The 16,840-nt window shown below is 47.1% G+C and overlaps 1 protein-coding gene across 2 annotated transcripts in view; it reads left to right on the forward strand.

The window, feature by feature from the left end:
* The window catches only part of LOC135391165 (GTP-binding protein Di-Ras2-like), a 63,645-nt gene that overhangs the window by 40,332 nt on the left and 6,473 nt on the right, over positions 1-16,840 (forward strand). For both annotated transcript variants that reach the window (XM_064621291.1, XM_064621290.1), the window contains exons 2-3: positions 14,757-14,920; positions 16,319-16,498. In XM_064621291.1, coding sequence (XP_064477361.1) covers positions 14,783-14,920; positions 16,319-16,498 — 318 coding nt within the window. In that variant the 5' untranslated portion in view covers positions 14,757-14,782. The remainder of the gene's footprint in view (positions 1-14,756; positions 14,921-16,318; positions 16,499-16,840) is intronic.

Consider the following 16,840-nt stretch of genomic DNA (forward strand, 5'->3'; position numbering starts at 1 on the left):
TAGGCCTTGTGAGCATCGACGTGAAGCATGTTTTCCATCGCGATGTACACAACGTACAGCTCGCATCAGAGTTAACTTGAACGCCACTCCGGCTTGCGGACCCTGGTGGTGCTTAGTGCAACTAACGGCTGAGAGGTGTTTTGGTCGCATCTATTTACAGTTAGAGGGGTGATCCTTGTTATGAAGAGTTGTTTTCTGCTAAGGTCTGCCAGTGTGGCACTCTTCCCGCTTCGCAGGCTGGAGCGGTGTTCAAGTTAACTTTGACGCGAGCTGTACGCCATTTACAGATAGGCGAACGAGCCAAGGCACTTATTGGTACAGACTAGCAGGTGAATTTCTCGTTGCACATCATTTCTCACATATTCCACCCTTATCGCATCGTAATCCACATTCTTGTCCGCCCACTTCTTCGAACGCCGTTTCATCGACGCCGTTTTATCGAACGCCATTTCATCGAACGCCTTTTCGTCGAACGCCGTTTCATCGATGCCTGACCAAGGTTAGGTCAGAAGAACCTTTTACGTATTTCACACGTTGGGGAGACTGACGAAGGTTTCGGTCAGGAAAGCCTTTTACGTGTTTCACACGTTGCCGCAAGAAAAAGCGGCGGCCACCGATTCGATGAAACGGCGTTCGATGAATCGGTGTTCGATGAAACGTCCATTTCGACGAAATGTCACGGAACCGAAAGCGTGCGCTGGAGGCTAAGCGTCGGACAGAGTACACTCTTAAAAATGAACTTCACCGCATAGCACGCTCCTAGCCAACAATCAACTCGAATGATATCGCTATGTGTCCTGATTTGTTCAAAACGGTAGGCGTACGCCTTTTTGTGACACTTATGCGGTTCATAATTGTCACAAAAATGGCGTACGCCTCCCGTTTTCAGCAAATCAGGACAGATAACGATATCATTCGAGATGATGGTTGGCTACGAGCGTGCTATGCGGTGAAGTTCATTTCTAAGAGTGTATATGCTTACGCGTTTTGTTTTTGTGTAGTAGAGAAAGGGGAGGGTAGTTTAGTTAATTTTGAAATTACATAATGTAGCCCGCTGAAACACCGCTAGGATGACCTGAACAGCTACAACGTCAGGAGGAAAGTTCTGTACGGTGCGCTTTCGAACTCACAAATACAGGACGGTTACGCCTCGTGTAACGCGAAATTCAGCGTCAGCTGTGTGCGTGCGGTGAAATGAGGCCGGCTTATTCCTAGCTCGCACGGCGGGATCTTGTCGATGGGCGTGGCTAGCACCAGCCTGGTTTGCGCGAACCTCTGACTTCTGCCGCGCAAGGCGTTTGCGCTCCCTCGGCGCCTGGCCAGCGCGGCGGCCACTTGTTCGGATGTTTTTAGTCTTGCGGGGCGATCCATCGTAGGGATGGCAGGAGCCCCACACACAGGGCTTTAAAGAGCGTGAATGGGTTCTCGCGTTTTCGGGCTCTTATTGTGAACGCTTTCGGCTATATACTAAAAATCCGGTGATACCACCGATAGCAAGGTACCACCGATTCATATACCACCGATAGCGGTAGGTTGCAAACCGGTGCGTTTTTCCTCCTTACCCCGCACATGTAGTCGCCGACGACGACGCGATCTCCGGAATACTTGCACTATTGGCGGCGAGACCCTCACTAGGGGCGCCACTGTGCCGCCTCTTGGTGGGGATCCCCGTTTCGGTTTCGTTTCTGTTACTTACAGTAAAAACTGTCATATTGGAACGAAAATGCGACTTACTTGGAACACATATGTCGTTTTCGTCATGAATCACCAGGAAATATCAACGCTGGACAGCCTCTTACACGTGCAATGCCTTGATACGCAATGCAATATGCGAATACTGCCCAGGGACATCCCCACGACACGGTTCGTTCAGTGCACACCAGGGGGCGTCACCCAAACTTCTCGGCGCCAATATAGCTGACGCTGTAAAACTGACGTACTTTGGTTTTTATCTAATTTTCCTCGCTTTATCTCACTTTCCATCGATAGCGGTTGGAAACTGGCGGGATTACTCCCAGCGCTGAGCGCACATGCGATAACAGTTTTGTGCGGACATGCGAATATGCCGCCGCCGACGACGGCGCGATCTCGGGAAAGACTCCACTATACAGCTGACTATGTAAAACGTAATCTCTACGTAAAAGTAAGTTAACGAGAAACAATATTTCATGCTTTCCCTTTCTTTTTCATCTTCTCCTTTCTCTGACAACCAAACGATAGAGATATCCGCCATATCATATATCTTAGACACCCGCACACACACAGGGGCCTACCATGCCTAAGTGCTATTATCTACGCACCGATTACCTTTTGACTTGCATTCCGTTACAGGATCGTCTATGCGTAATCTAAAAACTACATCCGGGTCATTGATTCCCTCTCTCTGATAACGTGCTGTAAGTCCAGAAACACAGCGCGGATCACGTAATGAAGCCCGAAGAGAACGTCAATTTGCGTGAGCGGCGGTTTCGTCTAGGAAGCGGTTACCGCGCTCACGGGAGTTATCGTGCGTATACTCTAGTTATGTTCGCGACATCAAAGATATGGCTTCCCTCTATATGCGAGATATGAATATCCAATGCAGATGAGAAGCTACTTTTCAACTCATTCATATTCATGATCGCCAACGAACAAACGTAAAGAGAAAGAAGACATCTGGGCCTATAACGCACACTGTGGGAAGATGCGTTGGATTAAATGAAGAAAAACTGGAAAAGGCGGAGATAACTTTTCGAAATATGAAGACGGAGGGGAAAGGAATTTTACGAAAAGGAAAAGCTGAGAGAGAGAGAGAGAGAGAGAGAGAGAGAGACGAAATAGGAGATGGAAATCACACCGCTTCCAGTGATAAAAAAAGAAAGAAAGATAGAAAGTCAACAGTATGCCGAGCAGCACCGTTTCGCACCCGGAGTGCCATAGTCCTTTCGTTCGTTTTTATTATTTTGGTTATTTTTTATCGATTCTGTTGTTCGAGCTCTTACTCGATCACTCCTTTCGCACCCCAGAGATGCTGCCTTTGTTCCACGTTCTAGCTCTCAGAAAGTAAAGGGAAAAAAAAAAGCAGAAAGAAAAGGGCAACTTACGAAAGAGCATCGACATTTTCAGGAGGGACGCCCTATTCTTCTCAGCCAATCGGCGTCGGAGTAAATAAGGAAGCAGAAGACAGCGCTGGGAAAGACGCACAGATAACAACAAAAGATGAATAAAAGATCAGTGTCTTGTGTGTTTTACCGAATCCATGTGTTAAAAGTGTCGGGTTATTGGCAGCGCTTTGGGGGTTCCCGTCTATTTGATTTCGAGTTATAAATTTGCGCGTTTCGCGGCGGGATTATTTTGGATCGGCATGGCCGGATGCAGAAGCGCTGAGCCTCAGCCGTCGAAGCAGACGACAGTGATCCGTATTAATGGTCGTCGCCCAACCCAACCCTAAGGTTATATTCGCTGTGTGTTTTGGGGCATGCGAGTCGCTTGGAGACGATTCTATCCGTAAAACAAATTTGTGGCTAAAAGAGCAGCTTCGCAATTTATGTCAAATGGGAAACGGTTACACTTGAAGCATATTTAACATTTGAACACAAAGCGACAACAACGGGGGTACAGACAAAATGGTTAAAAAGCAAGCTAGCTGGTGGGTAAGATCCATGACGAAAACCCGAGACTGGGAAAAAGACGAAAAACAGACGACACAACACAAAGTCTCAAAACTCCAGACTTTGTGTTGTGTCGTTTGTTTTTCGTCTTTTTCCCAGTCTCGGGTTTTCGACATGAACGGGGGTAAACCTCACCAGCCGCATTCGTCAAGTAAAGAAAGTACCGTATACCCTAATTTTGATAATTGATTGAGTTCTAATTGGAGGGTCCCAAAATTATACGCTCCACCTGCGCTTTGGGATCTATAAGTTCCAATCACTTTGCACGCATCGAATGTGAAACAACAGCAATAAAGAAATACAGTCGACACTTCGTAGTATCTGAGGCAATAAATCAGAGAAGGACGAGCGCAAGCTGCTAACTGCCTGAAGCGGGACTCCGCAACAAAATCACCACGAAGGTTGTGGCATATCCGCAAACTTTGGGATGCCAGGAACATGTGTACGAAATATCTCGTTCCAAAACTGCTCAGATTTTATTCAAACGCGTTTATTACAAAGCGAACGCTTCGCCTCTGTGAAGCGGCGAGAAAGGACTGAAAGCAACACACTGCTGGCATACCCGGCATCGGGCAAGGGAGAATGCAGGCTTCGTAGCAGACGACAATGCTGGGTGACGTCACGATATCCTCCTCCGGGTCTCCGGACGAACCGCCGTAGTATGGAGCTCTGTTTTCTACTCTTCGCATTTCTGTTTCGGTTTGGTATTGTCATCATTTACGAATTAATTACACGCGCAAAATGAATGCGAATGTTGTATTCGATATCGAGGGTATGGCTCGTGTTCGGTATGATGCTCACTTTTTTTTTTTTTTTTCGAGTCCTTGCGAAGTCTCCCTTTAAGCTTCAGAACACCCGCTGCAAACTTCAATTAAACAATGGCAGTTAATGAAATGGTGCTAGCAGTGGGATCCGAACAACATATCCGAATACTACCAGTTACACTATGCTATGGCTACCCTCTCATGAACACACTGCACTACGTTCGGATAGTCAACAGAAATTCCGGCGGCAGTCTTTTCATCAGCCGCCAGTAAACACGGTCACGTGGGAGGAAGTGACATTGCTACCCAGACGGGAAAAATATGAAGCTTAGGCATCACCCTCTTCGAAATTCCACACCATGTTTCAAAGCGCCTTATCTCCATCGCCACGGCTGCTTCACGGACTGCGAAGATAAATGATGCTATTATCTCCCCTGGGTCGGGTGCTATAAGGAACTAGTCATCTGCCTGGAAGTAACACCAAAAAATCCGCCAACAGCGCCCTCGCTCGTCCCCCTATAAGGTACGCGGACGACAGCCAATAAAAATACATCCGCACCAGGGAAAAGCAGCTCAGTTGTTTCCAAGGGAAGCAAAGCTGACTTCTCTTACCGGCTCTGCTTCCCGTTTATCTTTTTATCTTCCACACCTTTTCTCTTTTTTTATCGGAAAGTAACTCCTATACCACCTGGGATTCTGAGGGCAATGACCTGCGTCGGTTCAAAGCTCCCTCGCGTCTGTTTCCAATGATGCACGTACCGATGGGTCGTCGCCTTATCGACTGAGCGTCGGGATGCGTAACGCGTTATCCAGCAGCTTCCATTCGTGCGTAGTCGAAAGCATCGAGTGTACTATTTGCGCCAGCAAGAGGGGAGGTACAGACAGTAATCTGTCTGGGCGCCGCAGGGCAGTTTCCGCACGTTTCAGACGACGGACTACGTGCGACTCCAATAGGACTCAGATGGAGCGTTTTTTTATGAGCGCAGAGACACGGCCAGTTGAGGCTTCGTCTGCAGAAGGTATGGGAGGTTTAGGTAATAATAAGGAAGGACGATGACCTAAAGTTTCTGTGAATACGTGGGTATCGTAGTACAGCGCAGCGTGGAACGAGTTCGTAAAGCTGACTTGTTCGCGAGGCATCAGTGTGTTGTGGAGAAGAGCACCGTATGGATGATTTGAAGGCAGCGGCCTTCGACTGATTTTGCCCGATTAAATCGGAACATAAGCACACTGACGCTTTCTGCATTGGTTTGGCACAAGCTTTCTCGTGATGGACCACTTGAAAGGTTGTACCAAATAAATGTGGAATGCTTCAGTGTTCTTATACAGTATTTCGAGTGTTTTTGCCATCGCGGACCTGCCTCTCCTTTTGACACTCCGTTCTCCGATTAAATCGAGTGAAACATCATTTTATGACAGTTGTTAACATGATCATTGCGTCTTGGAGGCGCAGTAGAGAAATCGGGATGGCACATTTAGAACAACCAATAAAATATTCGACGCTCCAGCGGCGCTACATGTGAGCAACAGGAAAAATATAAGACCGTAACAGTAAACCGTAATGGAAACAACGCGCATGGACAGCAGCAACGTCATAAGCAAAACATTGAACATTTAATATTTTTTTATGTTGGCGCCGCGAAGAAACTGTGGCTATGAGCGGCGTACAGATGTGGACAGATGGAGAGAGGACAGCAGGAAGGGGTGGGGGACAGGGGGTTAGTATGCGTCCTGCAGGGCCGACTTGAGGGGGAACTGTGCTGACATTCGTCTGGAAAGTCTTTGGAAAACCCAGGGAAAAAGTCAGACAGCACAGCCGGTGGTAGGATTCGAACCCACCACCTCCCAGTCTTCAGCACCACCTGTGGCTACCACCATTGAGCGGGACGCCTTAACCTGCTCGTCCATGCCGCTGTTTTGTGTTTTGTTTTGTTTTTTCAAACCTTTATTATGGTTCATGGCACTACGTACAAGAATGACATGAGTGAATGAATAACAATATTTACATTATGTACAACTCATTGAGAATTGCTGCACATAACATATAATACGGCGACAAAATGAGACTAACGCGCGTTACAAAACCCCGCATGAACGAGGTAACGTAAGCTTAGAATAATAAGCACACGTATAAGAAGTAGGAGCATGAAGACACCAGCAGGACTGACCGACAAGAAAAAAATAGTAATCTACGCCTGCCGCTGGTTCGAGAGAACAACTGAAATAAACCTATTCGTGTCTATTGTTCCGGGAGGATTTTTCCCAAAAAAGTACGTGGGTCTCGCTCGTATATCGCTTCTCGGCCTTTTGGCTAAGATCAAAGTGCTCTGGTCTCCCTAGGCCCCCTTGATAACGCGGTCCGCCCCTGGGGTGGACCGTGTCTTTGAACGCGCAGCCTGTCAAACGGTCGTCGGGGCAGCGTGGCTTGCGGTGCTTTTTCCGGGAAGATTTTTTCCAAAAAAAGTACATTGTAACATTGTATGAATGTGTGTTTACAATGGAAGCAAGCTTTATATGTTAATAATTTGGAAGAACAAGCCTCGAAAAAGTCACGAAACACGGCGATAAAACCCCGCAATCATCGTCACCAAAAATAATGTTGTTGTTGTTGTCGTTACCACGAAGATAAATGCGGAGGATGACCTTGTCGAGGAAACGACGTCCAGGAAAACCAGGCCTAAATTTACGTTTTACGCCTTCCATTTCCTGCTAGGCACGTAACATTTTATTGTGGCTCATTTACGGGATTTGTCGCTTTGTCGCTTTCACAGTCAGACATGTGGAAGGCAAAAATGTGGCCCACACAGCGCTTTTCCGAGGTCATGGAAGCCGTTAGAGCCTTTCATTGGATCGCTCTTCAATCTGAGCGCGAGATTTTATTGTACGCGGATGGCAGGCCGATCGAGCCTGGGTGCTTACTTCTTTATTTCACATTGCTTGGTGCAAAAAAAAAAAAAGAATGAAGAAAACCGCCGCAGAAAACGCATAACCGTGTTCAGACAGAAAATTGTAAATACTTGATTTAATGTTTTACTTACTTTTTACTTATTTTTACTTTACTTGATTTGAGTTGATACTTTATTTTATTCTCAGTCAATTCAGTTCCACACAATAGCAGGTCCGCCTATAAGCCCGAGGACTCTCAGGAGTCCATTCTATTTAAAGGGGCTGTCCCATTCCTTTTGTATTGCTGGCAATGGCACATGCCGTTCAGCGAGAAGAAATTTTTCTACTTTAGTGTGCCCCCTTAAAAATCTATTTGTCCGCGGGGTCAACAGTGTTTTTTCTTATACTTGCCCACACTACCAACCTTACCGAACCGCACCCTCAGGGTCTCTTAATCAGCTGGATTCTCACTCCCCCACCCCACCCCCTCTTACAAAATTGGTTGGTCCCTGGCCAGTTCTAGCCCACCAACGCTGTGCCCTCAAAGCTCTTTTGACATTTCTGGACACCATAGGACTCCGATACCATATTGTGAAGGGGCTCATTATTTCATTCCCCACATCACCATGAGCAAGGAGGTAGAGTATCGCCCCCTGGCGATGAAACTTCCCATTCGTCATCTCAAAATAAAGTTGTTTTTGTTGTTAATGTCCTACACTTACGCGCCCACATTCACGAAACACCACAAGGAACGAGAAACAAGCTTATTCTAAAACGTAACAAATCTGCCGACGTGCAAAAAACCACACCACATAAAAGAGTGGAGCAACCCACAAGAGAGTACTTCCTGTGCCGCAGAGACACGGAACCGGAAGATCCGTCGCCCTTCAGGTCGGGTTGCCAATCGCATCACGCGAAGTGTCGTGACGTCAAGCCATGACGTTACATTACTGGTTGAGAGGCAATGATTAGGCCGTTCGGAGGGATTCTCTGACGCGCGTTTCTGCACGATAGAGATACGGCGCGCGCGCGTTTCCGTTCGGAGCTAAAAATAGAGGGGAGATTTCTTTTTCTCTTCTTTTTAGGAGGCTTCATTTAAATTGCAGCAATGTTATTCTCCACGTGGGACGTTAAGGGATTCAGTTTGACTTCGATATCGGCGCGTCATGTGGAGTAGAAGATTTATGGTAGTTGAACGTTAGGAACGCGCATCGCGCGCTTTCAGCGCCGCCGTGCGGCGAATGGCGATGTAATGTGAAAGCCATGATGGCGTTCGGAGCTTGCGGTTCGTGGAATCTCCGTTTGTTTCACGGACTCTTGGAAGGAGTCTAACCCGAAAAAAAAGGGGGGAAAAAAACCGGACGAGAATTTGACACACGCTCTGTGTTCGACGTAGCGGACACACGGACCAGTTAAAAAAACGGATGAGTGAATAATCATAGTAACCTGTGCGGGTCAACGTGCCTTGGGAAGGAGAGGCAGAAAGAAAGCGTACAAATATTTGCACTTTTGCACTGCCCCTTTAACTATGAAGATCTAGCAGAGGAGTTTGCTGCGAATTGCGCGATAGTCCGAAACTCGCAACCTCATCCATCACCACAACTGATTCAAACTCACCCCCTTGACAACGATTTCACGATGGAAGAACTTGTTTATGCCATTAGGAAGCTCAAACCGAGGGGAGCACCTGGAAACGATGGCCGTGACCAACCAAGCACTAATAAACTTTCCAGACCCTGCCCTACATAAGTGACTAGGGCACATAAATGAAGCATGGGTCCCATCATGTCTTCCACAAACATGGAAAGAGTCGATAATGGTACCTGTTCCCAAGCCTGGAAAACCAAAATCCGAGTAATCTTCATACCGGCTGATATCGCTCACATCATGCATCATGCATAGCCAAACTTGACGAACGACTTGTGTATAGAAGAATTACTTGGTTTCTGGGAGAAAAAGACCTACTCCCTGACATCATGACAGGCTTCCGAAAACACCTGAGGGCCTCGGACACACTGCTGGACCTGGTATCAGATACAGATGAGGCAGCGAATCGCGGCACACGCACTGCTGCGGTATTTGTCGACACAGAACAGACATTCGATATGGTTTCAGCACAAAGCGTCCTCGACGCATTAACAGTAGTAGGCACCAGCGAACGTACAGTGCACTTCGCCTCAGTATAAGACAACAGAATGTAGGACTGCCGCAAGGCAGCACGCCAAGACCGCTACTTTTCAATCTCGTTATGGCAGGAGTTCCAGCAGCAACACGACACCATGTATTAAAATATCATTGTATGCAAACTATATCTGCATATGGGACCACTATAAAACTTGTTCATATTGCACACTGTGGCAAGACTCATGTACGCCTACCCGTACGCAAAGCTCAGTGAGTCGTCTCGAAGAGTGCTGGAAAGGATTCACCCGAGGGGACTCAAAAGTGCCATCGGAGTTCCTATGAGTACGAGAAATGTAGTCACGTATGCGAAAGTCCCAGCACTGCCTCCTCTCTTACTCGCAGCCAAACAACCGCTTGATAACAACTCTGAGAACTCGCAGGTTGATCGGAATCCACGCAGCAAGACCGCCAATGAGGCGAGCTCCGTGGACTGTACGCCAAACACATTGTAAAACGACAAATTATTGCATGAAAAAAGAAAAGAAGAAATACGCCAGACAATAGCTGCCAGGAAGTTAACCGAAGACTACATACACGAACACAACCTTGGCTCACTACAGATATTCACGGATGCATCAATAGACAGAAATGCTGGAAGCAATGCAGCAACATTCTGCATTCCAGCTTTGCAAATAGATTGGGCAGAAGCGGTCCATGGGACGCCATCGACTAGAGATGCTGAAATGACCGCTATCCTGGCAGCACTAATGAAGACAAAAGAAATGAATCAACAACCTGGCCCCGTGATAATTATATCAGTCTCAAAAGCCGCCATTCAAACAATATCCAACAACTACGAAAACCACCCTGTTGCATTGCAAATTCTCGAAATTCTAAAAGAACTACAGGGTTTTTCTAGCAAAAGTTACACATTTCGATCGCATCGTAAACATAGAAGCTATATACTAACCCTGTAGAGATCAAGGGCAATATAATCGCCTTGCAATGGGTACCATCGCACAAGGGCTTACCTGGAAATGAGAGAGCCGACACACTAGCCACGGAGCCCGCAAGACTTCCACCTACACTGCCCGCTATTCCAAATAACGCTCAAGCTCAAAATGCTATAAATCAACATGTGTGGTGCTTTCACCCGACGCCAGAACATCGATGCAAACTGCTCCCCCCACCCCTCTGCATCGCAAGGGGTTTCACAAAGGAAGAAACTTCGCTTCTAAAGAGAATGCGAATTGGAAGCGCCAAGACTAAGGACGTCCTCTGCATCCCAGGACGAAGTAAATATACGATGCGTAGCTCCTGTGATGTCGAAGAAAATATAGAACATATCTTGCTTCACTGCGGAACGTACAAACAACAGCGAAAGAATGAAAAACCTAGGTCACCCAGACACCCTTCTGGAGTCACTCATATTGCCCCACTGTACCAATGTCAACACGGCGGGCAACACAAAACGTAGCACTAGACTTCATGGAGGGGAGTAACCTCCTAGGGGACCTCTGACAGCAAGGAAGAAATACACAACGCTGTGACCTACCTGCCTAACTAAACTGTGGCCAACTCTGACCAACAACAACAACAACAACAACTAAATCATGACTATGACCTGGGGTGATTCACCGCTTGAGAGCAGTACCCTACCCCATTACACGAGAAGCATGAGATGTGAAATATGAAAATGAAGTTATGTGCAAGTACAACTCGAACTCTCGTCCTCTGGTTGCGCAACGCTATACGTCGCACAAAAGGAAGAAGCATATGAAAGAAGCGCCAATGGTCCTTGAGATGCAGGGGAGGACCCTACAGCGTCTGGAGCAAGCCGGTAGCCAAGAGGAACTCCAAGAACATCAGAAGCTCTCGACGATGTTGGACATGGCTCTGACATGGGCCAAGAATTGCAGCCAGGTTGAACGTCTGTCGGCTAGCACCACTCAGCTGAGCACAGAGTTGCCGCCTCTCCGTTTCGTAGAGCTTACAATCTAGTAGGACGTGCTCAATGTTCGCTACAACGCCACATTTGGCGCATAGGCAGCTGTCACAGTATCCGATTCGGCACTTGAATTGGGGAGTGAAGGCAACGTTGAGACGAAGCCTGTGCAGGAGGGACGTAAAATAGCGTGGTAAACGGTCAGGAACTGAGAAGGACATAGTGGGATCCACCGAATACATGAGAGACCTGTCAGTGATGTCCCGACTCCACTGCTGGCGAGCTAGTGGCTGAATGAGCTCATTCAGAAGTGATCGCCTGTCTCCTCTTGATAACACCGTTGGTACAACAGTCCGAGACTGTTGGGCAGCCGTTGCCGCTCTGTCGGCTTCTTCGTTTCCGCTCAAACCACAGTGACCCGGGACCCACTGCAGGGATATATGATGACCGTGATCGCTTAGACGCTGAGCCTGATGGAGGATATCAGTGACAACTGGGGCGAGCGATCCACGTATTCCCATGTTGGCTATACATTGAAGAGCAGCCTTTGAATCTGAGTAGATGACCCAGGCCCGCGGATCGTCACAGGGCGTCTTACGTAGAAACAACAGGATAGCATATAACTCAGCCGACGTTGATGATGTGCGGTGTGAGAGACGGTATCCATGTGACACACCGTCAGTTGGAATAACAAATGCAGACGATGAACATTCATGACTGGAGGATCCGTCAGTGAAAACTGCAGTGTGGTCAGAATAGCGATTGTGCATCATATCCGCTGCAAGCTGTTTCAGAACTGATGTAGGCACTTGGTTTCGTTTGACATTAAGACCAGGAATTGACAGTGCGATCGAGGGCACTGGAAGCGACCACGGAGGCGTCGTGGGCATCACTGATCTTGCAGAAAACGGGGGAACCTTAGGTTTTACTTCCATGAAACAGTTGTATGCGTTACATTGCTTCCGGCGACAAACTTTTGCTATTAGTGGATGGCGGCGGTGGTGTGCTCTGAGGCGCAAGTAATGGCGAATGGTCTCCCTCTGCCGTAAGACTTCAATGGGTATTTCGCGGGCTTCTGCTATCACCATCCGCGTTTCCGCGGCTCTCGGGACGCCAAGACATACCCTTAAGCTCCGTGCTAGAATACACCGCAGTCGTTGTTCTTGCGTCTGTGAAATTCCGTGCAAGACTGGTAGGCTATATAGCAGAGTCCCTCGGACTAGGGCTTTGTGGATGGCCAGAAGAGACTTCTCATTCATTCCCCACTTCGGCCCAGCAAAGTGGCGAATGACGGAAATCCACCGGTGTGCCTTTGTGTCCAGGTGATCGATGTGTTTCTTCCAGGACAAGTTGGAGTCTAGGATGACACCCAGGAATCTATGGTGTGCTACCAGCCTAAGAGGCGTATCGCCAAGGAAGAGCTGATACCGATGCATATGCTTCCGAGTAAAAGCCATGACTGCTGTTTTCTCAGTTGATATATCCATGCCTGCCTCCGTTAGGTACCGCAAGATGTTATCCAGGGAATGCTGAAGACGGCGTAGGATTGCAGGCCTCGATTTCCCAACAGTCCAAATGCAGACGTCATCAGCATAGATAGATATATTGACTTTAGGGGCGATACAGGACTTTAGGCCTGCCATTACAAGGTTGAAAAGGATAGGACTTAAAACGCTGCCTTGTGGTACGCCCTGAGTCAAGACAACTTCCGAAGTGACTCCTTCTTTTGTGCCAACAAACCTGTCACTAACAAAGCTGCGACCGACTGAAAATTACTATAGTGAACCGTGAACAACAAACCTGTGACCAACTGAAAGGTATTATGGTGAACTGTTTAACGAACCACCGAAGCACCAGATAGCACAGCCACCGCCCGCACCATTTAAGAACTTTGCGCTGAACGCATCGTTGCGGTGTGTCTTGTTAGTGTGTCCCGTTTTCGTTTTCCCTTTTTTTCTTTGTCTTTTTTTTACTCTCTCTCTCTCCCTCTGTGGTAACTTGCCGCCCGTCCCGGCAGGCAGACCGCACTCTCTCTCTCTCTCTCTCTGTTTTCCCTTTCTTTCGGTAAACGATATGCCTCCCCCTTTAATGTACGTGTAGGTTTTCAAATTTTCCATGCGCAAAGGACATTCTCTTTCTTCACTTTCTCCTTTCTGTCTTTCCTAGAACTTTCATCTGGTTTTTAATCTCAATTTTCCGTCGACATGGTGCTCGTCGGTGCCATTCGAAGTCACTCGCGCTTGCAGGGCGATTACGCGCCTGAACAAGTTTCGCCCAGCTAGCAAAGACTTTCACAAAACCCTTAATGCGTTAAAAGTAAGCATAATGCTGGAAAGTACACGCTGGGAAACGCGAGAGCTTTTACGCTGTTCAGACAGCGAGGTTGTGGAGTACAGCATATTGAATGAAAAATTTTACTAGCACACGTAATCCAAGAATGCATCACACACTGAGATAACCGTCTTGTGTTTTCTATGCGTTTCTTTCAAAAGCACACGATAATTATGTTGTTCAAATATTATTGAACATATTGTTAAAAACGTTAAGTCGTTACGTTTAAGACTTAACGGCAATCAAAGTGTGCGAGTAAGAAAATATTGAGTTAAGTGTACATTTCATCTACGTATAGACAAACAAAATCACACACATAAGTACAGAGTCCAAAAGGTACGCAGGAAAAAACTAATGACGCGTCTCAGCTGTAGAGACAAAACAGACGACTTTAGCCCCATTTTTGTACTTTAGCTCGGAAATTGTTACTACGCATGGCACAGGCGTTTTATCGCCGATGACTTTTGACAGATTATTTTTTGCGCAGCCTTTTCTTTTTTTTTTTTTTTTTTTCTTGCCATCTTTTGACAGACCTGTATGATTTGGAAACCCGCAGGAAAACGTTCAGAGAAACAACGTCACTGTGCTTCCTGCAATCATTACTGAAGAAACCAAACCGAGACTCCGTACGCATACCGTTATCGCCGTCTAACAATTCGTATCGCTGAACAAAAATATAATTTTTAAAGTAACAAATTTTGCCAATAGCTCCACCCAAATGCGCAATACAGGCACATCGCTTCAGGTCCTGCACGTCGTGTCGCCATCTGGCGATCCATATCAAAATTACTCGCCCCAAAAATATTAATAATAATAATAAAAACGCAGAAATCGAGCTCCGCGTCGACACCCTCTCCGCTCAATGGGAAATCCGTAATGACGTCAGAGCGTCTCTTCAGCCAATCAGAGGAAGGAGCGCGCTGCATGTTCGCAGTACAAGTATGGATGCGCTCTTGTTCAATGGCAGACGACGTAGCGGAAAGGACGCGCGCGTTTTACTTCACGTGCGTGATTGTTTGAATTTCGTGTTATTTTTCTTTTAATCATCTAACGCAGGAAGAGCACGGAAGCGGCGTGAGGACATGCCAGAGCAGAGTAACGATTACCGGGTGGTTGTGTTCGGCGCGGGCGGCGTTGGGAAAAGTTCCCTGGTGCTGCGGTTTGTGAAAGGAACCTTTCGAGAGAGCTACATCCCCACCATTGAGGATACGTACAGACAGGTAAGTTGCTACAACAAATTACAGGTTGAGTTAGTTGCATTGTGTATTAATCGAATACCTTCGCAGGGTTATGTCGTTATTTACAGCGCCTCGTTGGGCTTCTTGGTATACTGTAAAAACAGAACTTCACCGCATAGCACGCTCCTAGCAAACCATAGTCCCGAATGACATAATTCCCTTTTCTGATGTGTTGAAAACGGAAGGCGTGCGCCCTTCTGTGAACCTTATGCAGTTATGAAAAAAGCCCTGAGCTTTCCACAAATGAGGAAAAACGCGCACAAAACTAGCGACGGATCTAGGGTGGGTGTCCGGATGTCCTGATGAGCCCTCAATTTGGGTCGTCCACATGTGCTTCAATTAATCTTATGCATAATACGTAGCATGCTGTCCTTAGACCGGACCCCGCTCCTTCTAAAAAAAAAGTCCTGGATCCGCCCCTGCACAGCACGCGTTGTTGACAGCTAATACAAGTTGAGGAATTAACCTTCTTCGGAAACCTAGACAGCACAAAAGGCGACAAAAACTTTGCCGCGGAAATTTTATTTTGTTGGAACGTTATAACTTGTTAATGCGATTACATATTCGGACCCGTCGCTACAGATTAGGCCAGTGAATGATACTACTGAAGCACTCTTAAAAATGAACTTCACCGCATAACACTCTCTTATCGAACCCTCATGCCGAGTGACATCGTTATCTCCCGTGAATTGCTGAAAAATGGAGGTGTGCGCCTTTTTTGTGACACTTATGCGCTCCAATTTACACGAAAAGGGCGTATGCCACCCGTTTTCAACAAATCATCCCTATTATTATTTTTTTTTTCATCGACATCAACATCAACAAATCAGGGGATAGAACGATGTCGTTCAGGATGGTGGTTGGCTAGGAGCGTGCTATGCGGTGAAGTTCATTTTTAAAAGTGAAGGGATATTGCTGTCGTGCTTCGTTTCATGTTAAAAAAAAAACATGCACACACATTCTGTCATCTACATAGATGTGCTGAGAAACCCATTTCATGGTCGATGTCTGGTGCCAGACTAGCCTTGTCTGTCGCCTTCGTGCTTTTCCTGACAAGCAGTGAAGCAGTGACAATGCTATCTGCTGTGTGACAGAATGTGCGTGTGTGTGCGCTTTTTTTACGTGAAAGTGAGCAGGACAGCAATATCCCTTCAGTATAGTAATTCACTAGCCTAATCTGTAGCGGCGGATTATTTCAGAAGTCACCTGGATTAAATCAGATGGCACTTGGATTGTATTGGATGGGCTGAAAACCTGTAGTGAGGCACCTAACACGATTTAAATTTAAAGTGTCATGGTCCTGTGAGCTGCTTTCATTCGCGACATTTTACCGCGGTACGTCATTGACGAGGGTCATTATGATTAATTGTCTGCACCCAGGTTATCAGCTGCAACAAGAACATCTGCACGCTCCAGATCACGGACACGACAGGAAGCCACCAGTTCCCGGCCATGCAGCGGCTCAATATCTCAAAGGGTCATGCCTTCATTCTGGTCTACTCCATCACCAGTAAACAAAGTCTCGAGGAGTTACGGCCTATCTTTGACGTCATTCAAGAGGTGAGGGCTTTACGCTTCCACAGACTATGGGCGCGTTAAGTAGCTGCTCCCTTACTCCTTCTCGGGCGCTTCGAGTATCGTGCTCCTGGAGAAGCTATTAAACTGCACTTAGACGCTTGAACACGCTCGCTGTGCTGCCGTTTCTCCCTCTTCTCTTTCTCTCTCTCTCTTTTACTCTCTCTGCTCTGCTGCCGCTCCTCGTACTGCATTGTCTTTCTTCGCTTTCGTGGAGAGGAGGGAAGAGGTCACGTGACGGAGCATGATACCACCCCTTTTTCGTGCACCCTCCAAAAGCTGGCGTGAAAAGCCAAAAAGCCTGAAGAGTGCGCTCGCGTACGAAAC

Source organism: Ornithodoros turicata, chromosome 4, assembly GCF_037126465.1.
Source record: "Ornithodoros turicata isolate Travis chromosome 4, ASM3712646v1, whole genome shotgun sequence".
NCBI classification, from domain to species: domain Eukaryota; kingdom Metazoa; phylum Arthropoda; class Arachnida; order Ixodida; family Argasidae; genus Ornithodoros; species Ornithodoros turicata.